Source organism: Coturnix japonica, chromosome 23 (assembly GCF_054131305.1).
Source record: "Coturnix japonica strain WE chromosome 23, WE-NBRP24, whole genome shotgun sequence".
Lineage (NCBI taxonomy): Eukaryota > Metazoa > Chordata > Aves > Galliformes > Phasianidae > Coturnix > Coturnix japonica.
This window is the reverse complement of record NC_140685.1, coordinates 7,926,719-7,950,271: the sequence shown is the minus strand read 5'-3', so window position 1 is coordinate 7,950,271 and position 23,553 is coordinate 7,926,719. Positions and strand designations below refer to the sequence as shown.

The 23,553-nt window shown below is 40.5% G+C and overlaps 3 protein-coding genes across 31 annotated transcripts in view; all 3 read right to left on the bottom strand.

Moving 5' to 3' along the window:
• Positions 1 to 5,498, bottom strand: part of BPTF (bromodomain PHD finger transcription factor) — a 45,456-nt gene extending 39,958 nt beyond the window's left edge. For 25 of the 29 annotated variants that reach the window (XM_085523014.1, XM_085522993.1, XM_085522994.1 and 22 more), the window contains exon 1: positions 4,599 to 5,484. In XM_085523014.1, coding sequence (XP_085379140.1) covers positions 4,599 to 5,241 — 643 coding nt within the window. In that variant the 5' untranslated portion in view covers positions 5,242 to 5,484. Of the gene's footprint in view, positions 1 to 4,598 lie in introns of all 29 variants that reach the window. The other 4 variants (XM_085523006.1, XM_015879533.3, XM_085523021.1 and 1 more) reach the window with 4 other exon arrangements.
• A 2,463-nt stretch (positions 5,499 to 7,961) lies between these two features.
• On the bottom strand, positions 7,962 to 17,207 carry NOL11 (nucleolar protein 11). The gene is made up of 18 exons (XM_015879522.3): positions 17,038 to 17,207; positions 15,979 to 16,092; positions 15,076 to 15,132; positions 14,351 to 14,496; positions 14,019 to 14,076; positions 13,477 to 13,615; positions 12,913 to 13,110; positions 12,275 to 12,351; positions 11,871 to 11,994; positions 11,603 to 11,706; positions 11,353 to 11,430; positions 10,304 to 10,488; positions 10,078 to 10,203; positions 9,601 to 9,822; positions 9,127 to 9,205; positions 8,904 to 8,996; positions 8,552 to 8,659; positions 7,962 to 8,241 (listed from the first exon to the last, which is right to left on the bottom strand). The coding sequence occupies exons 1-18, from the start codon at positions 17,191 to 17,193 to the stop codon at positions 8,128 to 8,130; spliced, it is 2,178 nt and encodes a 725-aa protein (XP_015735008.2). The 5' UTR covers positions 17,194 to 17,207; the 3' UTR covers positions 7,962 to 8,127.
• A 4,478-nt stretch (positions 17,208 to 21,685) lies between these two features.
• The window catches only part of PITPNC1 (phosphatidylinositol transfer protein cytoplasmic 1), a 55,164-nt gene continuing 53,296 nt past the window's right edge, over positions 21,686 to 23,553 (bottom strand). Inside the window, 1 exon segment of the mRNA XM_015879526.3 lies at positions 21,686 to 22,134. Within this exon segment, the coding sequence (XP_015735012.2) occupies positions 21,827 to 22,134 (308 nt within the window). The 3' untranslated portion in view covers positions 21,686 to 21,826.

The following is a 23,553-nucleotide window of genomic DNA, read 5'->3' as shown; positions in this document are numbered from 1 at the left end:
GGATAATCTCTTTCAGAACAGGATGCATTTGTAATACTATTATAAGCACAGCTCCAGTACGAATATTGCTTTGCAGCAGTCAGACCAAACTGAAAGTCATTTGGTTGGAAAGAAGAAAAGCCAACAAGGTAAACTTCAAATCTAAGGCAACATAAAAAATGAGACATACCAAGCATCACCAATGCTTTGGGAGCTGAATCACAGATGAGAAAATAACCAGTTATGAGACAAGATCCTGAGAGCACCTCCCTGAGTGCACTCATGTCTGCAGTTCTCAACACGTGCTCCTGAGCTAAGGATGGCCGCCACCTTTTGGACTGAGCTACGTCTTCATGCTCTCCACAAACTGGACTGAATGCTTCTCTGGTTGCTTATTGTTTCAGGTGGTACATCTGTTGGTATACTTACATATCAATCAGTTTTCTAATTTTATGCCAACATTTTAGTTTTTCAACATTAGGATCAGCAGTGCAATGTCAGTAGGAGCAAACAAACTATCTCTGTACACTAAGGCATTGTTTTAACAATTGAAGAACGAGTGCAATGGAATTCCACACTGTCATCCTGAGAAGTATTCAGTCACACTTCTTTTATGCCTTGAACCCAGGCAAATTAAAGAAAAATAAATAAATAGCAGTACTGCCAGACTAGTTTTATATTCTGACAATTTCTTAGCTGGGACACACTCAAGCGATAACTAATTTCACAAGTTAGTAAACTCTAGGAGCTCCCCCTAAAGCCCCCACCTACCCACTTCATGCTAGTTCTATGCAACACAAACGTCGGTCAAGAAATTTTACTGCACATCTATAAAAAAGATGGCACTCCATATTCATCTGCAGTACATCACATTATTCCACTATCTTTTCACATGTACGCTCCTTGATAATAGTATTTGCTGCACAGAATCGCTTAGAGAAATGGCTGATGACAAAGTGCAAATCTGCATGACAATACAGCAATATCAGCCACTAATTTGACCCATGCTATTTCTCTGCTAGGACTTGAACTTGCCTTCTGTATCTTTTATGACTTGCTGGCCTAGCCAGCTACAGATCCTCCAGTTTGCATATCAAAGTTTAAATCCCTAAATTGTAAAAGAAGAGCATGCCAGATGTAGAGAGCAGGTGAGATGTTTGGGAAGCTGACAAATCCTCTCACACAGTGAACAAGAGGCTGCATATCTTACAATTGTATCTCCATCGGTGCCTCCACTTAACTCTTTCTGAGCAGGAAAGTCTGTTAAAGTGTAACATTACTATGGACAGAAAACATAGCAACTAGTTTCCAGTTAAATTCTTTCACCCTGAAGATCAAAGCTCTCTGATGAAACAACTAATTCCCCAAAGCGACAGTCAATCACTGCAATGCTCACAGCCCATCAATACCCATCTAAAGAAATTAACACATCTTACATGACAGATCTTTTGACTTGCATCTTCAGCGTTGTGCATTAGCTCGTTAGACAGGCTGATCATTTCCTTAGCCAAAATCTAGATTCCAAGCTTTAGATAATGAAAAAAAAAGCAAACAAAGCCTCCAGAAAAAAAAGGAAAAAAATTAAAAAAAAAAGGATTTCCAAGCATCTCGATTAAGATTTTCTTTAAAATTCCAATTTGCGTGGAAAACAACTCAATTGTGATGAGCCTAAAGGTTTGTTACAGTGCACATGTTAACCACAAAAATGCTCAGTGAGAAGATAGGTGGGATCCCTGTCCACAAAGTACATCTGCCTTCTGGGGATAAATGAATAACAGAAAATACACAAATATGAAATCCCCCCACCAAAGGCCACTTCTTTAATGCTTTAATAACTTTAAGTACTCCACTAATAAGCATGATATTGAAGGCATTCTTACTATTCCAAAGACTGTGATTCTCTACGTACTTTTATAATAATATAGTAATAATTATTCAAGTTTGAGACATACCATAATACCACAGTGGAGCACAAAAATCATGCCTTACTTGGCTGGAGACATTGTACTGTGTTCTTTTAAATTAACTGTTAAGAATATAAATAAGAAAAAAATGTAGGAAGTCTGCCACCCATTTAAGTGGAATGTCACTTAAATGCAAATCTTGGTTAGTAGGACAGTTTGGTTCTTAGTGCAGTTTTTCAATACTCTGCTCTACAAAATGAACTCTTCAGCCCTGGAGACTACATCCTGGTTGTTAGTAATTCAGGCTGCATGTGATCCACAGGAGATAAGTAGAGAACAATTGTACATCACCTCATCTAAGAGAAGAACTGGTGGGCACTGCAGGATTCTGTGGCACTGACTGAAACAAAGGAGAACTCCTTTGTCACTTTGTCACTGTACATTACAATCTGTATTACTTGAAGATAAATATACGAAAAGTAAAAAAGTTTGAAGTGCTAAAGAGTAATTCTGGCTCAGCATGCACCTGGGTCAAAGAGCACTGGAGCCTGAAGGCATATCACTGTGTGCCTGCCCTACTCTTTGGGTTCTGATGGATCTTTTCCTTGCCCATAAAAACTGTTCTAACATTAAGGGTGTCTCCCTGGATTCCAATAAGATGAAGATTTCAATTAGTGCCATCACTGTGCAGCACATTCACAATGCAGGTATTTGTTCAAGAGAAACAAGACACAGACGGAGCTGATCGAATGAAAAGTTTGTACCTTCCTCTTTGCAAAGGAGGGGGGAGAGGCCTTTAGGCCAACACTGAACCAATGAGAACCGCCAGTAAAAGCCTAAACAACATCAACACTTCAACCATCAACCACACTGTGTTAAAAAAGCACCTAAAGATGAAAATGCTTACAACTAAACGTTTTAGAAATAAATTACCTTCACCAAGTGAAAAATACACACGTAAATCAGAAGAGTTTTCGGATACACTTAAATACCACCCACAACCTGCCTCTGCTTGCACACAGTAAAACACACAGAGGCATCTTGTTATTCGCCAGAATTCTTAAGTATATTTCAAAAAACTGAATACACCCAGACTTCCCAGAACTCACATTAAACCTGGATGTTCACTTCAAAACCACCTTCCTGACCTAGACAATTAAAATCATCAAAGATTCTTTCCCTGACAAAAACACCCCCCAAATAATGAGTCACCAAACTGAACAGAAAATTAAGAAGTCAGGAAAGTACTTGTTTTTTTTTTTGTTTGTTTCTTTTTTTTCTTTCTATGAATCTATGCGTCAAACTTGGGTAATGTATTAAAAAAATCCATTTCACTGCAGGACAACTGCAATAAATAAACCAGTATTAACACCTTAAAAAACATCTCTTATGTTTAACTCATTTAGTAATATGCGTATTTACTTGAATTCATTTAAATTCTTAAGTATATGGATACAGACTTTTAACAAGTAGGTGCCCTCATGGTTTTTTATAGTCATATAATGGGCTGATACCAGTGACCCCCTAAAATAAATGACACACCTCATAGTCAGTACTTCACCTTTAAAAAAAATAATCAGCTAACTACTCAAAACTACACCTAAAACAAAACAATAAACTCCAATATAAACTCCCCTTCCAAATTGGCCACTGTTTGCCATCCTGTTGCCCAATCCAGAAACACTCCTAGGTTACACCTAAGTTTAACTACTCTCCTGGTACAGAGACTTTAAAGAAAAAATTCTAAGCTTGAACTCAGTTCTGGAATGAATTCAAATAAATTTTAAGTGCTTAAGATAAAGAATTTTTGAAGCTTGAAACCTACATACCTAGGGAACTCATTAAGGACAATCAGATGTATAGCCCTTAAAAGAAAAAATGAGCCCAGATCTGTCACTAGAGGTTTAAAAAACCTAAATGCAATCACAAAGACATTCAAAAAGCTTTAACTCAAATGCAAGCTCTAAAGGTTGCCACATCTTGAAATAACTGCAGGATTTAAAACTCAGACATTTGACTCAACCTCCACCTTTCCATCTCTGTGCCCTATTAAGTAAAATTAGGTTTACACCCTTGCAATGAGGCCCTGTGCACTTTTCCCTAAACTATAACAATGCAATCTCCATTTTGAACAATGCACCTCATTTCCCTCCTTGGAAAGCTCGTTTTGCCTTAAAGACAGTAAATGCTGATTCCAGTTATACTCTGATTTTGAGAACTTACACATTTCCAATGCTTATGGCTTTTTTAGGCCAAAGTTGCATGTGCTCTTTTCAACATCAAGTTACATTTGCAAGCACATGCCATCCTTTGCTGCATATATTCAAAATGCAAGGCACGCATCTCATTTCCCTTCTTTTTAAATAGTAAGTGAACGCTCCATACACTTCTGACATTCTTTGCAACACGTTCTGGTGTACCACACAGTTCTGCAGCAGTCAGAATCTCCATGCACATTTGCAAAGCGCCCCTTGTTCCAGCATGTACTTCCTTCCTTCCCTCCCCTCGCTGCATTTGTAAGCACGCTCTAATGTCCTCCGCACCTGTGGGGCACGCTAGGAGTTAAGCTGCACACCCCTCACCCCTGCGAGTGCTTGTGGGCATCCCTTATGTATAAGGATGGGAGGAAGAATGCATGCGGATTGGACTTGCAAACCTAGAGGGAGCGTGTGTGCTGCCCTGGGCTGGTGCGAGTTTATCCCGCTGACTCTCTACCTGGGGTGCTGCTGTAGGTGCTGTGGCTCCTGAAGCTGCTCTCAGTGCAATAACTGGCATCGTCTTCATCCTCCATCTCTTCGGGGTAGTCAGAGTCGTCGTCGTCCTCCTCCTCCATGATCTCCTCCTCCTCTTCCTCCTCAGAGTCCTGGTTATCCTCGGGGTCTGCCTCCTCTTCCTCGTCGGACACCATGCTCTCCTCCTCCTCTTCGCTCTCATGATCATCGTACACCACTTTGCTGATGCTCCTCCTGGACGAGGCAGCCCTGCCTTGGCTGTTGCAGCTGCCTCCTCCGCCTCCTCCCCCTGCTCCTCCAGCCCCGGCCCTGCCCCTACCCTTACCGCTGCTGCCTCCCCCACCAGGGGTGCTGCTGCTGCCGCCGCCTCCCTTCCTCTTGTTGCCCCCCCTGGGGGAGACGGCGGCGGAGGAAGAGGCCTGGGCAGCCCCGGCCCCCTTCTGCTTGGGCCCCGCCGCCGTCTCCGCCTGGGCCGAGCTCGCCCACCTGCCGCGGCTGCTGCCCCGCTGCCGGGACCTCAGCCCCCCGATGGGGCCGGCCGCGGAGGGCGGAGCCGGGGAGCTCTCCTGAGCGGTGCCCGCCGCCGGCTGCTGCTGCTTGGGCGGCCTGCCTCGCCGGCCCCGCATCTCTGGGCGCTGGCCGAGAGGGGGAAGGGAGGGGAAAGGAAGGCTCGGGAGGGCGCTCGGAGTCCGGACAGGCGGCTACGGGGAAGCTCCCCCCCCTGCGAGGGATCCGGGCCGGGGAGGGGGGGCCGCCGAGCTGTGAGGGCCGAGGGCTCAATCCGAATTGCCGGCGTCCCGCTCCGGATCGCCACCGGCCGCCATCTTGTTTCTTCGTCTGTGCCTCGGCTCGCTCCGCTCTGACTGGGGGAAGCGGCGGCAGCAGGCCCCGAGCGCCTCACGTGACCCGCCGCTTCCGCCAGCCGCCGCCAGGGGGCGCAGCCGCCGCCGGCCTCGAGTGCCATGTTGGAGCCGGCGCTGGGGGCGACTCTGTGACCGACCGAGGGGTCTCCCCGCTCCCTCGCGCCCTGTTTGCCAACGTCCCCTCACAGACGGCGCCCCCCGAGTCGGACCGAGCCCCCCGACCCACATCCCGCTGTCACGCGGCGCTGTCCCGGCACGCCGCACACCACGAAGCTGCCCTCAGTCCCGGTGCCGGGCGCTGCCCGCCGCTCTCCCCGACCCTCAGCTGAAATTGCCCTGAGGCCGCTGACCCGCGGGGAGGAGCTGCGAGTCCATCCCCGACTCACCGTCTCCCAGCGCCTGGATACAAACGCCCGTTACCGGTTCCTCGATCGCCTCGCGCTCTCACGGCAGTCCCATCGTTCCATCGTCCCCCGGCTGTGCATCCCGACCGGGACAGCTACGAGCGGGTAGGAACGGGCTGTGCCCACCTGAGGTATGAGGGGGCTCAGCCGCTCCTTGCAGCGGGACGCCTCAGGGCGGGCTCCCCTCAGGGCAAATCCCCCCCATGGGGTTGATAAACTTCCTCAGCCCAAACACCCATGTCCCATATGAAGACCCCAGACTTTGAATCTTCCCCCTTTATGCAGAAATTAACGTTTTTACAGCTCACTATTACCTTGCTGGGATCACCGTAAGGCAAAAAAAGGCTCATAATACCTCATAGGGCCTGCTCTTTGAATTTTAGTCAGCGTAGTTTCTCTGAACTGCTGCATCTGTTCACTTGGCTCTACAAAACGGAGTTGGGCTTCGTTTAGTTTGTATTCCCTCATTTTCACATTTGCCTGAGCCTCCAGGGTTCTAGCAATCCACAGAGACCAGCTGCCCTGTTGGGCTTCTAATAGCACCGCTACAGTTTGAAAGTGACCTGACCAAAATCAAGATAAAACAAAATGCAGCCCAAGGCCCACCTGCATCAGTGCCTACAGCCTGCCTTTTTCTTGCTAAATCTACACAAGTTTGGGATCCCAGAAATTCCCATCCTCTCTTCAGCAAATAAGCACGTTCACACTGTCATTTTCTCTTGGTATTTTGCTTATGCTTCTCTGTAATATATACAGCTCAATACTGGTCAGTCATGCCATAATATCCCATGTGTAATTTAAATTGCATTCTTCTCACTAATTTCTGAAGTGTCTTTTCTTCATTAACTTGTTGCTCAGGCTGAGAAGCTCATTAAACCCACAAATATGCTACAGTGTAAGGAATGCAACAACTGCACCAGACACCAGGGGTAAACAATTTGCTCTCTTCCATCCAGCCTTATTACCTCCATCTTTTATATTCAGTTGCACTGATATATTCAGTAGTGCAGCTGTACAGTGTAGAGCCATATTCAGCCACAGCAACAGAGAACACTGCCTAGCCCTATTTATACCTTTTTATACTCAATTTTTATTTTCAATAATTCAACTTCATCCTGGGTCAGTTGTCAAGATCTTATGCTTGAAAAATACTGTAGCAGCTCTACAAACATAAGAATACATTGATACACAGAAGGGGATAAGTCGTTTTACTGTGTCCCTTTGTAAAACACACCTGAAAGTTCTGCCACCTACACAGGGTGAATCAAGAAACACTTTTTTGTATTATGTAATGCACAAATCCATGTACAGCCTATAGCACTACAAGTGTTAACCTCTATAAGACAGCATGGATTTTGTGCATCTGTAGTAGAGCAAAGATGCCAGGTAACATTTGCTGTAAGCCAAAACACTGTGTCTTCTCAATGACCTCTTATTTATTAGTTGTCACATAGAAGTGCTTAATATTCTGTTTAGTAAAGAATTCTAGTTGTAGAGCTAGAGAAATGGTTTTATGGAGTACTTTAACTTTCAGAGTCAGAACTGCAAATTAATCCTTTTGAGTCTGTTGGTATAATTAGAAATATACTTTTTTAAGTGAGTTGAATACCAAAAAGGAGGAATTTTACATATGATACTCTGTGACAATTTGGAATGCTTGAATTCAAACTGTACAGAAAAAGCAGTATGAATGAGGTTAACTTGAGATGTTCACTCTGAAAAAGTACTTAGAAGAAATGGACGAGAACATAGGTAAAAATATTCTTAGTTTGGCGTTCTTGTTCAGAAAATAATAAATATGAATGTGTATATAAAATAAAATTAACTTAAAAACAGAAAATGAAGAAAACAAGCTCAAATCGGTATCTATAGTTCCTAACCAGAGCAGAGATGAGAGCTCTGAAGAATCTGAGAATTCAACTGCCAGTAAGTGAAAAAGAAGCAAGAGGAATAGAAGTGACACTTAATTTGATGAAACATCTGTTGAAGCCTTTTTACAAATATCCTACCACTTCTTGGCAATTTTAGGACATTCTTGTGACTGCATAACAAAATTACAATGAAAATATAAGAAAATCATCCAGTCAAAAAAGAGCTTTTAATACACAACCCCCCACACAGCTATTGAGTAACCACGTTCTTCCTGTGCAGAAAACTCAACTTTTCACATCCCCAATATGGAGTGCTAATACATCCTTGTCATAAAAGGAATCAATAACAAGTTTGTTAATAATTCACTTCATATTCAAATAAGTTCCAGCACTTCAATAGAATATGCCTGACAGTTGTTTTGGAATTTAATTCTTTGCAGTTCTTGCAAACTTCCTTCGATTTTGTTAAGTTCAGAGTAGAATCGTACCTAAAAAGAAAGACCACATATTTAAGACAAAACAAATCTCAAATCTTCTCCCATACAATATATACCATGTAGCTATCTGCTGTCTTACATAGTTTAACGCATTCAAACAAAAACAGTGCAGCACCTTCAGGGATCAAGATGATGAAGACAAGCAAGTACTGTTCAGTGTTCAGGAACAGGCTTAAGGCATTGAATAAATTTTATTTGATATATATATTCACATTTGTTGTTCTTCTCCAACTCTGCCCAAATAATCTTATTGCCCATATTTTAACTCAGTACTAAAATGAAATCATTATGCAAAACTTACTTGGGCTCTCACAAATTTATGCATGCTTGAAAGCAATCCTTTTGCTTCTGGCAGCATCACCATAACTGTGAAGTGAGCATCAAGTAACAGGCACATCCAATCCATAATCTGAAGAAACAAACAAAACAGAAGTGACATGGGTTTTGCTTCAAAAACACTCTGAAATATTAGCTCCTAATACAAAAGACCTGGCTTTACAGTTTAATGCAGGATATTTATTTTCAGATAGAAGTCAGATGTAGTATGATGCCTCCATATAGGCCCAATAATAAACAATACCTTACAGAATTAACGTCTCATTTGATTTTAGAGAAACTGAAGGAGGCCCAGCTCTTCAGAACTAGCTGCTTACCTGATTTATAGTTGGAGAGAGCACTCCGGGAAGAGTTGTATTTATTTTTTCACTGCATTTCACATACAGGTAGTGTAAATACCTGAGAAACAGCTGAGAGAAGAAAAGACTGAATGTTTTTTTAAGAAGAAACATTTAAGACCTAGGAGTTCTGCCCTGCACAAGGCAATAACAGTGATAATCTATTTTTCTTTTCTTAAATTAAGAAACTCAAACTACTTACAACAGCTTGCTGAGCTGGAAGGTCTTTCAGATGAGGCAAAAGATATGTTTCACTGTAAGCTGAATGAAGAACAGCATTTCTGTGCAGTGTTATTGAGGAAAAATTACTGCAGGAACAATGCCAGTTACTACAAACTAAAATCAACCTTAATTGAAATATTTCTGTAGTTTGAGAGAGGTCTCTTTGAATCTTCTATTTCTATTAGGAAATATATACAGCAATTGAAAAATAATAGTCAGCTTGAAAACAGTTCTATACTGCAAGAAAAAAACTGGCCAGCATTTCAATAGACAGACATCAAAGCTATTGAGATTAAATTGTCTTGAACAAAGTTTCAGTCTATACTTATATAAATTTCAGTTGGTACAGAGAAATTTTCAGTAATAGCAAAAGATCATTCTGAGCCATGCTGAACAGACATTCAAATCATAAATACCACACTGACATTCCTTCATTCATACACACAGAGGATACAATAATGCTGCCTTGTGAGGTCCAACAGGGCAGAATTTAACACTGTCCATCGTATTGTTTTCCTTCATGCCTGTAACACCACAACCGTCTTCTTCCAGTTCAGTATTGAAACCATTTTCTACAACTTCAGTCTTAACTTCTTTATTGTTTGGTTCAATATCAATGTAAGAAATTACAGATTCTAGATTCACGTCTGTTCTTTCCAGATAGTCATCACTAATGCTAGAGAAGAAAAATTCCACACACGTTTAGTATTTTTATCATTAGCATAGAAACAAACAAAGCCCATCAATGTCATCAACCCCACAACAACACACATTAAATCTCTGAAGCTTATGAGTATAAAAATACAGAATACAGAATTACTAATTTTATGCACTTAATGACTCATCTATAAACTTATTTTAAGTCTTGGTTTGGTGATGAATAGATAAGTAAGTAAACAAAAATAATGTAAAAAGAATGATTCCAACTTACCTTAAAAATACTTTCAAGCAAGCGTAAGTAATTTCTTCAGGAATATCTGGAAACCGTTGTAAGCAGATTTGTAAGAGATGTACATCTTTTTTCTCTAAAGCAACAGCCATTAAGTCTGGACACAAACTGTTAGAATATGAAAAGAACAGGCCGCAGAGTTCACACTCACTGAAACTCTGGCTTACAATTTTCAACAAAACAAGAGAAAAAAAATCAGAATTATCACCTGTAAGATAACTCTCGCTTTTGGATCATCTGTACCAGGAAGTTCCGAGGATAGAACGTTGGATCTGTTTTACATCTGTTTATTAGAGCACTTATTACACATCCAATGGTGGCCTGAAAATCTGGTGTCTGTGCTTTTGAAAACAGTCGTCCCAATTCATCTTCAATTGCATCTGTGGGAGCATCCTGAAAATGAGAAGCACCATGCAGTTCAGATATACAAGGTGTAGGTCTGAGGACTGTTCACAGAAGGAGGCAGAAGATCAAAGTATTACAACACTTCCAATAAGATTTGGAAAGGAACTAGATCATAATACAAATACATAGTTACCATATCTTATGTATTACCCATGATGTTTATTTTCAAGGTTGGGTTGGATGCAACACTGGGCAACCTCATAAGTGGGAAGTGCCTCTGACCAGGGCAGGGGGTTGGATTTAGGTGGTCTTTTGTGGTCCTGTTCAACACAAACCATTCTGTGGGTATCCTGGGACTCACTTCAGTGCTGGCTCATCAAATGATACATTGAACTAAGTGAACAAATGGGTAGTACTGATGGCAAAGTACATTCTCTGACTTGTTTTGGAAATAAGTTAAACGTTATCTTCTGAAAACATTAAGATGTATCATCGCATGACAAATAACCTACAGTTAGCAACTTACAGCAACTTTTTGCTCGCATTGTGACTTACTAGATCCAACATATCTTCAAAGTTAAAAACAGATTAAAAATAAGTTAAAAGATTAAAAAATGTATCAGGTGAAACCTTATTTACTGCATGAAAATGCATTTGTGCAAGTTCTCAGAATTCAAACAGCTGTTATAAACCCCATATTGAACACTTATATAACATCTTCCTATGACAAAACTTCATCATGCCCAAACACTATTTTCACACAGTAATAACAGAATCCTCCAACAAACCTGTTTAAGGCAGCTTCTTCAGCTTGATCTACACAAGAGGAAACGTGAGAAGATAACAGCTTAGGAGACATCTGGAATATTCTCAAGTGTGACTGAAAATTCATTAACTACTTTGTACACTTACTTTTATACTTAGTAAGAGCCGCCCAATTGTGGAGGTACCCGGCTGCACATTCGCAACTGCACTCTTTTGTGATCTTAACTGTAATAAAGAAAAACAAGTTATTATTCAGCTCCAAAAAGGATTCAAGGATTTCATCAAGATAACTAGGAATACCGTGTGTCATTTGCTACAAATTACACTTAAAAGCAGCAGCACTGGGAAGACACAAATACTAAACAAAAGAGCTCACACATTTGTCATGTTAACTTACCATCATTCTGGAATCAGATTTTAGAGCTATGGACTGCTGTGACTGAAAGGAAACCGGGAGCTCTTCATCTCTAAGGGTATCCCAGTTTACAAATGAAGAAAGATCTGTGAAAACAACAATAAAATTACACGAAGTTTCCAACAAATGCCACTTTAAAATCTTAAATTCTGATACTAATACATATTTTCTGAAATGTAATACTTTTTTTTTGCAAAGAAACTTCTCTGTTTTTCCTGCTAGATCTCACTGAAATCAGAAAACTTCTTACCAGAGGTTTGACTGTCCTTCAGCTTTCCCACAGCAGCTGCCAAGGATGAAGTTTCACACTTGTATATAACAACTGTTAGCACTTTTCCATGAGTGAAGAAAAATTTTTCCCCATAACACCACAACTACAAAACATCAAACATCGTTACTGAGGAGTGAAGCAAAGACACACATTTCTGCACATGCTTATCTTTAATTTCCAACTACAAAATCCAACGGGAAGTCAGCAATCAGATGCTTTAGAGATTATGACAAAAATCAGATGGCCAGTATCAGTTTTGTTCCAGAAGTTGACATTTACTGTGTTTCCAGACAGAACCATAATTGCAGCCTGCCTGCCTCTTTCTATTGCGCCATATGCACTAGATGAAGGTTCATGAACCACTAAGTAAAGACTGAACTCACTTGTCCACTGGTTCCCAAGGGCAGTTCCTTTGAAGCTTGTAACGTCTGAAATTTTGTATTCCATATTGTTAGGCACTCTAGGAAAAATAAAGAGAAAAATGGGACAAACCCAAAAGCAACAAAAATGCTACATTTTCTTTCATTACTTTAATTTAGAAACACTTCAGGAAATACAAGTAACTGTTTCAAAATAACTCCACTTAATTAAATACTCAGCATTAGGCAATGCCTCTTTTGGGTCATGTCGCTCAACAAACAAGTCTGAATATCAGCCATCCTCAAAGAGCACTGGAGAAAAAAATGCAATGAGAGGAACCGAAATCTCTGTAACTTTCAATCATGAAATGCTACGTTCAGCGGCTTAATTTTCAGTGATCCCATGTCTCAGAAATTTAGCCATGAAATAATTATTCAACTTCTTTAAGATACCACTTAGTTATAGTACATGAGGTCCATTTCCCTGCATACATCAGTTTTAGGGGCCAATCATTTAATATGCAGTATTTATAATATTCACTAAAGAACACTGGTATTTCTTCATCTGCTCTGTTAAACAAAATCAAGAACAAAAAGACACAAGACACCTGCAGCTTTAAGAATGTTACAGAATTTAAAACATCTGATTTTTTTTAAATTACCTTTGGATTCTTCACCAGATGCTGCTAGACTTCCTAGTACTGCAACATGGTCTTTATCAAGAACAACAAAAGAAGTTCCTTTTAGAACACTTCCAGATATCGAAAGGTTTAGTAGCAGTGATTTGGATAGAGTTTGCTCTTCCTCTTCACTGTTTTGCTGTAGAGGTATCAGAACCTTATATACAGAGTCATTGGAGTCTGTCAAAGCAAACAAATGATGTCTTTATGTCTGGCATTAAAAAAAACTATTCGATAAAACACAGCAAGATGAGCAATGAGAAAAGCAGGAAAGTAAGATATTTAAAGGGCACATTATCATGCAAAGAAGAAAAATAAAAGCACAGCAGTCAGGAGCTTTTTCAAGTACAAGTTATAATGCTGAAGAACAGTAAGCCTTTTCAACCACTTAAATTTAACTGTTTAATCTATCGCTTGATGTTTCAAAACATTCAACAGAGAAGATAAAAAATAATAAACAGTAATTCACAAGCATCAGTATTTTATGTCCTTCTATGTAATTTATGGTTTTAATATATAAAAAAGTCATTAGAAAATTCAACTTACATAAACAAAGAAGCGTGATAATTTGCTTTTTTATATATGCTGTGAAACTCAGTGGATTAGATGATTCCTGTTGTTCAAGCTTATATTTGTGTAGACTCCTCATCTTCATTTTCTGTACGTAGACATAAAAATCTCCATCCTGAAACAAAGAGGGAAAAGACCATCTTTAATGTGCGAAAAGAAGGGCTACCAAGTTCACGTATTTCTATTGAGGTATGAACACACATTCTGAAGTGTTTGAAGACAACTGCATAAAGAAAATGTTCACTTGATGCAATAAATAGATTCACAGAAAGTAACATCAGCATGAAGAGAGAAATTAAAAGTCAGATGATTGTAGATTGTATTTAATCTCAGCTGTTCTGAAGTTCAAAGAGCCAGGCTACCCAACCCTGACAACAGCCTAAGTGTTGTGTCACAGACAACGCACACAAAGAATAATTATTACACTAAAAGCTCTTAGAATCCAATTAGACAAGTGATGGATTTTAGAAGAAGGATTTAGATTTGCAGTTGGAAAGTTAAACACTTGTTAAACTCACTTTCTCTGTAACGAAAATCAGGACGGGTTGTTGACCTTCCAGAAATGCTTCACTCCACCTAAAAACAGAAAGATGCACAAACATCTCCTAAATTCTGGGACTGTATTTAAAAATCATACCATAAGTATTCAGGCAGCCTTTTACCTTTACAGCTACACTAAAAATTTAAGCTTTTAAAAGTCAATGCATTAAAAAAATAAAATAATAATCATCAATAAATCAACCCCAAGATCTCGATCGTGGGATGTTAGTCTTAAGATTTCCTGTTGCACAGGATTTCCTGTTGACAACATGAGATCAAGGATCAGGATTCATAACTTTATGTCACTTACTTGATCACTTCATCGGAGATAACATTTTCAATTTCTTGTTGTGGAGCTTCCAAAAGAACATCTAAGGTTCGAACACCCCCTCCTTTGAATAATACCAACGGTTCCGCATGGGGCAGTGAATGTATCCTGTACACCTCAGCTGACAGCTATACAGAAAAGGAAATGGCTTAAGTGCTATGTTCAGCAGAGCGTTGCCTTGAAATCCAAGTGTTTTGCATAACATTTCAAAAAAGTTATTTTAGTAAATGAGTAATATAAGGACAGTGAACCTGCAAGATACCAAAAACTTCTTATTTTCTGAAATGCTGTTAATATTGCAAATCACTGCCCAACAGAAAGCCAGGAAAGCATCCCAATGAGCATGAAGTTTTTAAGTGACATCAGAAAAAAAGTGTAATTGAGGTTAAAGAGTTCCAGCAACTGTTACACACCATTACACAAAGTGCTGTTTATTGTGTCCACCAGCAGAACAGGAAATAATTCTTCACCATGATTTACCATCCTAAAAGTCCTTTCTAATGTTGGACAACCCTCACTTTATGTGTGGTACTTTGATGATTTAAGCCTATCAACTGAAATGGATTGCTTGCAATGCTCCATAACATCACAAAGCACAAATCAAGATAACTATCAGCTAAACCATAATAGTATTAAGACAAAAGTCAGCATCTCTTCAACCCCATGAGATTCAAAGGGTTAAAAGAAAACATGCGTAAGAAACTTACTGTTGCTTTAAATGTTTTGTCCAAGTTAACATCTTCATCCTTCCATATTCTTAAAACCTTAAAGAGAAACATCATTTTTAAGCAGTAAACCAGCAATATATGGGCTTCTTACTACATAAAATAACAGCAATTGCATCTTACTGAAAAATGGAGGAAAACAAACAGTTGAGTATTAAATAGCCTTACTGAAAACAGACTTAGGAAGTTTGCATGGGAAGAAGCTGAAACAGAAACCACAAGAATGCAAATGAAGCTTAAAATCTGCAACTTAAGGATGGGGAAGAATATGGCTAAGAAAAAAGATACAGCAAAGCTCTAAATGAAAGTTGATCAAAGCAATGGAGGCAGATTACGACACAGACAGTCTGATCTGGAAGGGAACATTTCAAGGTCAAAAAGAATATTTCATTAACAATAAAAAAGCCAAGTGATCAGTATGTGCTGAGCAAACACTGCCATAAATACACAAGCAGGAAATGTTTAACCATCAGACAAGCACTGAGAGACAAGGATGCAGCTCTGAACCTTTTCAACACAATATGCAGTTCTAAATCTCTACCAGTCTGCAACAAGAAAAGTCGCTTATTCTTAGTGAAAGCATGAGGAATTCTTCACTGAGAATGCTGCAGTATTTTAAAGTCCACTGTGTAAATGATGATTTTCATGTCACCAACAAATGTGACTGTGCAGCCTTGGAACTGCACAGCCCAATCCACTCTAAGAGCAGAAATGAACTGAGCGACAACAGCATTAAAGCATATTACCCGCTCGGAAAGCTTGTCACAAGGCGTTGAGAGCTGCCTGCATTTCCATTTAGCAAAGAATCCAGCACTCCTGATTTCTTCCCTATATTCACCCAGATGACTCACGACATCATATTTCCCCTTAAGTCAAGAATCTCACCTTGTTATCATGAACAGCGATATATTCACGAGTTTCAAAGTTGCACACGACTGGACACGTGATAATCTGCCCATGTTTGACTGACCAACAGCCCAGGGGCTTCTGATCTGAGACCTAGAAAATCCAGGATAAAGTCATGTAACCAGGATAAAGTCATGTAGTTAATGTGCAACAGACCATGACAGAACATAAAAACAAGTGCCACACTGATAGGACTCATAACTTCTGTGTTAGCATCCTCAGCTGCAGCACTATCAATATCAGAGTACGGTGGAGCTCTGCTTTAATGAAAAGCTATTTTTTATTTTCCCCCATGTGAGGAAAAGCATTAAATATGGGACTAAATAGATAAAAGAGAAATGTTTTCAGAAAGCGCCATTTAACGGTTCACTTCAATACATGCATATATTAAAAGAAGCAAACTACAACACAGAGCTCAAGCATTGGAAGTGCACTAAACCTTTGTTCTGTATCCAACAGGACACGGCAGCTGGCACCGAACTGACAACGGAGCAGAACTGCTGTCACTACGAATGTGATATTGAGAAGTGACCATCCGTGCTGCTCCGGGCTGTGAGCAACGCGTGGCATTGGGAACGGGGAGGAAGAATAAAAACAGCACAGGAACCGCTCAGGAGAGAGCCTAAGGCTGCTACCACAGGTACATGGAGGTACATGGGGGTACATGGAGGTACATGGGGGTGCATGGGGGTACACGGGGGTACACGGGGGTACATGGAGGTACATGGAGGTACACGGGGGTACATGGAGGTACATGGAGGTACATGGAGGTACATGGGGGTACATGGAGGTACATGGGGGTACATGGGGGTACATGGGGGTACATGGGGGTACATGGAGGTACATGGAGGTACATGGGGGTGCATGGGGGTACACGGAGGTACATGAAGGTACATGGGGGTACATAAGGGCAGGTGTTGGCCCAGCGGCCGTTCCCCATCCGCCCGGCGCTGCTGCCCGAGGCCGCTCCCACCACGTTCCGCCCGTGGCAGCTCCGGAGCTGTACCCTGACACGGACCGTCCCGGCCGGGCTGTTACCTTAAAAAGCGTGGCCGTTCTGCCGCGGTCGGTGAGCAGGACGTGGTCGTGGTCGGGGTCAGCGCCCGGCTCCAGCGCCAACAGGCCGCTCCCGAGCCCGACGCCGCCGCTGGGCCCCAACCCGCACAGCGTGAAGGCCTCGCACAGCGCCGCCATGTCCGCGAGAACTCGGCTCTCGCGAGACGGCGGTACGAGGGATGGGAGGGGCGGCAGCGCCCCCTGCGAGACGGCGGCGGAAATGGCCGAGGGGGTTCGGGAAGTTCCGCCCCGAGGGGATGGGAATGGAAACAGGGTTTGGGTGTGATAAAAAACAAAGAGCTGGTCATTCTATGGGGATCTATGGGGTCTCTATGGGGTCTCTGGGGATCTATGGGGTCTCTATGGGGATCTATGGGGTCTCTATGGGGTCTCCTGTGCAACCTGATCTAATAAAGGTGTATGTTTGGTGGCCCTGCCAGGCAGGGGGTTGGAACTACATGATCCTTGAGGTCCCTTCCATCCAGGGTGATTCTGTGATTTATTCTGTGATTCCTGCCGTCCCTTGCAATGCCAATTATTGCTGTTTATTTTGAGGCACTGACTTGCAGAGCTGGTGGTAGAAATATCCGTGTTCCTTACCAGAGAACATGGTGTAAAAGACAACAGCCACACTTGTAAAGAATAGTTGTTGGCAGTTTATTTACAACAAAACACGAGGAAAATTACAATATTAAAAATAATAAATAACTCGGAAAAAATCAGAAACTAAGCGAAATGCATGAAAAATATGACAATCAAATTCTCCTGCTTAGCCTTGCATTATTGAACATGCAGAGCAAGTCAAAACTTGGTCCTTCTCCGATGGTAGCGATGTATTGCCTAATGTAGCTATCATAGCTCTAAATAAAAGAAATGAATTACCAGACATTCAGAGTCACAGGGAATTACCACAGAAATGAAATAAAACAATGAAACTCCTTAAAGTGACACCGTAAGACTACAGGAGATTGTAATTCAATGATCATGCTGCTCATTTAAAGCAAAACATTGTTAGACTCGCTTAGCAATTTTAACTTACACATATAAAACCAAGTCCAAACAATGGAGACAGAAAAGCTCCTATTGATAAGATGATGAATTCTCTCTTACTGTGCTCACTAACTCTTACAAAGCAAACTCCTATTTGAAATGCTCACACATTGGTACAGTGCAGCAAGCTTCAAAGCAGATTTAACAAATTTAGCAGTCTTGTTACAAAATAAAAGTCAAGGAACAAACATTTCTGTTCCAAAATCTCTACAGCAGCAATTAATGCAAACTGGCTACTAGATGTGACAAAATCACCTTCCAGAATCATCAAAAAAGCCAAAGAATAAGGTCAGATAGTTTCTTTCCACAGGATTTATCCAGCCATTTACAAAATGGACAACTACATTCATAAGAAATCCCATTCAGTGTTTAGGAATGTGCAGCTCCTCCTCGTCCTTACAGGTACCTCCCTTCTGAATTTATTAGACCTACTGTTCTAAAGACTATGAACTGCTGGTTATTTTAATTGCTCTCTATGAAATACGAGCAAAGCTGGGAGAAGGCTTTACTAGAAACCCAAACAAACTGATCACATTATTTGCTCTGAACTGTATCCTCCTTACTGAAAACTTCCTGTCGTGGCAGACACAAACTGAGCAGAGCTGCATCGTGTAGTTCTTTGCCCTGGCAGAAATTGGAACACAGCTACTGCGCCTCATCAGCTTCACTTGGTGCCAACATCCTCTTAAGAACGTATTCACTAACAACATAATTTAATGGTGCAAAGAAGCGGTAACATCTGCTAAATACCTTTTTTCTCCTCATATTAAAATGCTGAAAATACAAGAGAAAGCGCTGTGATAAAAGCAGTAAAGGAAACAACCCTTTTGCCTCAAGATGTTACTGAAATATTCTGACCTTCCTTTCCATTTCGTTTTTTTTATTTGTGATTTTGTGTTTGCTGGGAAAACATTATCCTATATAAAAATGTTTTAAAAAACAACAATCAGACACACAGGAAAAGAGCTGATATTGAAAATTCCTCTGGGTGAACTGGTTAATTGCTGGCTGCTGGGGCAAACGAAGCAGAACACAGCAGAGGTTACAAGCACAGGCAATGCAAAGCCCGGGGTATTTCTCATCCAACGCAATGAGACACGCTACGTCTTTTATTTGCCTTCTTTAGTGAGCAAAAAGGAGGTAATGTGGATAATCACAAACCTCATTCTGTCCAGCTGTGAATTCAGGCTGTTTGGTCAATACATGTGGCTCTCCTTGAGCAGTACTGCGTGGTAGCAGGGCTATGGCAGCAGCACGTGCAGATGGAGGCACAGCATTAAGCACTCTGGCATTTTGTCCATACCATGATGGGCATCTTTCTCCTACACTATTTGTCATACAGCTACTAAGTTGTGTCCTATTCAGGCACGTTAGTAATTATCATACGTGCCTTATCTCCAAAACCTACATGATAATCAACAGATCCACACGGCATTAGAAATGAATCAGTTAAAAACAAGTAAAGATATGACTGCTTTGGTCTAATTATCTGTGTCAAACCCGGATGCCAAAACTTATATAGAAACAATACCATGTAAGCACAAGGAAATGATGACTGGAGCTGGGCAATTTCTTCTTGGGCAAACAACAAATTCTTCCAAAACTAAGACAATCAATAGGCAGAGGTGACCTAAACTATTCTGATACGTTAGATTTAGGAAATAAAAAACATCAATTAATGCTGTATCTTTTGAAGAGTTTCCTTTCTCAGCCAACGTTTCAATCATGCTACTAAATAAAACAAAATAAAACGATTAGGCCAGTTATAATCATTATTATTTTTTACGATTTTAAGATTAAATCATTTACCGACAAAATCAAGTTTTGTTTGCAGCATCACAGCAGCTTTCTTCAAACAAAAAATGATCACCTGGTATTTTACCAACTACACAGAATTACAACCTCTGGGAAACAACCTAAAACATGGACAGTAAGTGGGAAAACACATGAAGTCAGATCATTGCTAACCTACAAAGAGCTTCTGGATTTGCTAGCTAGAGGGTTTAAACTATCAAACAAATATACACTTGTTTTCAGTGCAGGTTGACAGCAGAATCACCTTTCCTGCTACTACAACTACTCTAGAAATACCACACATTCAACATAACTTCTATTGGATCTACAGCCATTGAGAAGTTCAGTGCATTTAAGCCAGTCCAATCATAACATTGTGCAGAGAAGATGGCACAGATTTCCTGTAGAGGTAAAGGCCATCCCCAAACTGATTGTTCAATATTCAGTGATAGTTCAGTTCTGGAGCATCTTTTTGCACCCATGTACATCACCACCAGTGGTACAAAACACTACACACTTTAATCATGTGATTCAGGTAATAGCTATCATTCACTGGGAATAGAACACCAGCTTATTTAATGCCTACTACAGCTACCAATTGAGATAGATACTGACAACATTAATTAAATAGCAATTAGTATGAAAGAGAACAAAGTGCCCCAAATGGGGGGTCAGAGGGAAGGTTTCTCACTGAGTTTACTTTTTGATAAGAAATGAAGGAAGAGAACACTTCTGAAATCCATTTTCTCTTCCCCCCACAATCTACACCTCCATACTGGGAAGCATCCTTTCTGTATTTTAATTCCTGAGATTTAAAAGTGATTTCACATGCAGACCAGGAGGAGCACTTCTGTTTCCTTAATGCCACCCTACGTGGGACTGAGAAGCCCCAAAATTCATTTGCTCTTTCAAGTACTGATTTTATTTACCCCTTCCCTAGAGACAGTGGTAAAGCCTAGAGCCAGCTCTCTGACAGTAGAGATTGTGCTGTTTAGGAAAGATGAGAGGCAGGAAAGAAAAAAAGAGTCTCATATTTTCTTTCCTTTACATTCAAGGTCTTACAGGGTAACTACCGCTCTTCTTCCAGAGCGGATAAGACAGAATTCATTGGTTTTCCTTCTCGACTGGCTCAATTTAGCTGCTTTTTTTCCCAATCTTGTACATAGAACACCACTGACGAACACCAATATGAACTTAAGTTTTATCACAAAAGGACAGGGGAGAGCTATTAAAATACATTATCTACAAGAAATAGGTGGTTTCTTTTACAAATTCTGTGCAAGATAGAAATGCTTAAATGGCCTCAAAGTCAGTATAATTAATTACAACTGGGGCTTCGTACAGTGATATTTTAGGTTTGAAAAGTTTCATTTTTGTTAGCTATGCCCCAAATCCTGAGTCATATTACGCACGATATGATTCTGAGTGATTGCTATTGGTGTTCAAGTACAATGAGCTGCAGGTCAAAGGTTTATGAATATACACGGGAAGCCTGAGAACAGGAAGGATTTTAAAATCAGTTAAAAAAGAAGAAAACGGGAGCTTTTTTTTCCTGTTAACCCTGCATTCTGGTTGGCACAGATTTGCCTCAGAAGTCCTTGGCAGCTTTACTAAATACCTATTCCTAAATATAAATGCTATGACCTAGATGTGGATTTGTACATAGAGATACTGCTACAGAAAGATTTTCTTTTATAGGGTTCCCCTCAGACGACTTCATCATATGTCAGTAAGATGTACCATATGGCTTGGAACACTACTTTAGATATATAAACTATGTTCTCTTGCATGCACTTCTCTGAAGATTATGAGGATCAAGTCTGAGGAAAGAAACAGCCTTTCCACAACAGTAAAATTATTTTAAGCAAAAAACTCCAAACATCGACAACCAACCAACCACCACGATCTTCCTAGAAACTACGATATGTTACTCTTGCTGTGGTAGACATGGCTTATCAGAAGGAATCATGCTGGGTTAATTTTTCTTTTTCTCTGGATCTGGAAGAGTGAGGGTTTCTGGTGCAGACTTTTTCCGAGGCCGGTCTTTGGGAACTGTTAGGAAGTCAGGAGCATCTGTAGAGAGAGGAGTTGATGGAGCACTAGATGGAGCGCTGCGGGTTGAAGAAGGCATGGAAATGTTAGAGATAGATATTTCAGGTGGGAAAATGCCAATTTTCTTGTTGGTAGCTTCCTGAGTTGCTCGTTCAAACTCTCGAACTTCATCCATCGTCATGTCTTCAACAAGAAGAAAAAAAAAGACAAAGGGCACGTTAGAATCATTTTGAACAATGATTTCATTAACTCACTTAAGCCACTTCAATCTGAATTTTACATCAGAGAATGTCCATTTACCAGTCACAGCATTAAATTGAATTGTATTGTAAGAATTCCTTCCTATTTTAATGCACTGATTGGAGTACAATAAATGAACAATGTAAAGAAAAAGAAGCTAAGCACAGTAAGCATGTATTAATGGTTCTGCCTGCATTTGGGTCTAAAGTGAACTAAATATATATTGTATATATTGTATATATTGTATATATTGTATATGTTGTATATATATATAGTCAATATATATATTGTAAATGTTGTATAGTAAAGGTCCATGGGATGTATTAAAAGGAGTGCAAGTCTCCTCATCCAGGTGACAAATGTGTCACAGTGCTGTAGAAACCCACAAGAGGGCAGAGTGAACCCAGCATAAATGTCCGATGAACCTAAAGGTCTTTTCCAACCTGAATCATTCTACCATTCTGTGATTTTACGTTTTCTAAACTGAGCTGTGCAAATCTTTTTCTCATAAAATCCTAAATGAATGGCAAACCATTTCAGCAAAAACATCAGTGAGGCACTTTAGAAACCGGCTGTACCACCGGCAAGATGTCCACTCAGCCAAGTGAAACACATCTTAAGGCTGTTCAGTGAACATTACAGTAAATCTGTGTTTGAAGGATTCACAAAATGAAACTCAGCATATTCAAATCGAACAGAGAAAGAAGCCCATGACCTAAACCATGTGGGACTTTGGTAGATATGGGTAACTTCTATTTCATATTCAAATAACAAAAGTATTTCCTGCTTCCACTCTCTAATCTTTCTTCTCCACTGTTATCTATGCTGTGACTTCATAAATCTGGCATATGGCATTCTTTTTCAAGACTACGCTTTGGCAGTTCCATCCAGGTTTCAATAAACCATTTTATAGATTCTTTGCTTTCTGTAAAGTAAAAACAAAACAAAACAAACAAACTCAGAAATATAAATAATGGCTATATAAATAATCAACTTAAAATTCTGGCACGTTTGGATGTCTGAGACATGGGGCTGCCAATAGTACTTACCATATGTATGACAAAATCCTACCATTTTGGTACATGGATACTATTTAATATTACCCAGCTGCAGGCATCTGTAGCCTTGGCTGTAAATGTTACATACAAGCAGCTTTATGTTGTATTACAGCATATGAAATACACAGAACACACAAGTTGCCAGCTGCCTTCTCACTGCAATGCAGACTACGCTTCCAGGGCCCTTTCAGCCTACAGAACTGTGCCACTTATTAGGGGTGAGGACTAAGCTATTTTCAAATCTGAGATAAGCGGTGGAAATAAACAGATGGTCTCAGAGGAACTCTACCTCCTTGTCTTTGAG

What these genes read in the sequence shown, in the direction of transcription:
- NOL11 (XM_015879522.3), bottom strand. Translation starts at nt 17,193, where the DNA reads ATGGCGGCGCTGTGCGAGGCCTTCACGCTGTGCGGGTTGGGGCCCAGC. An exon ending in GAACGGCCACGCTTTTTAAG is followed by an intron (nt 16,093 to 17,037) that starts GTAACAGCCCGG and finishes TGGATTTTCTAG; the next exon opens with GTCTCAGATCAGAAGCCCCT. An exon ending in TATCACGCTTCTTTGTTTAT is followed by an intron (nt 13,111 to 13,476) that starts GTAAGTTGAATT and finishes TTGCTTTGACAG; the next exon opens with ACTCCAATGACTCTGTATAT.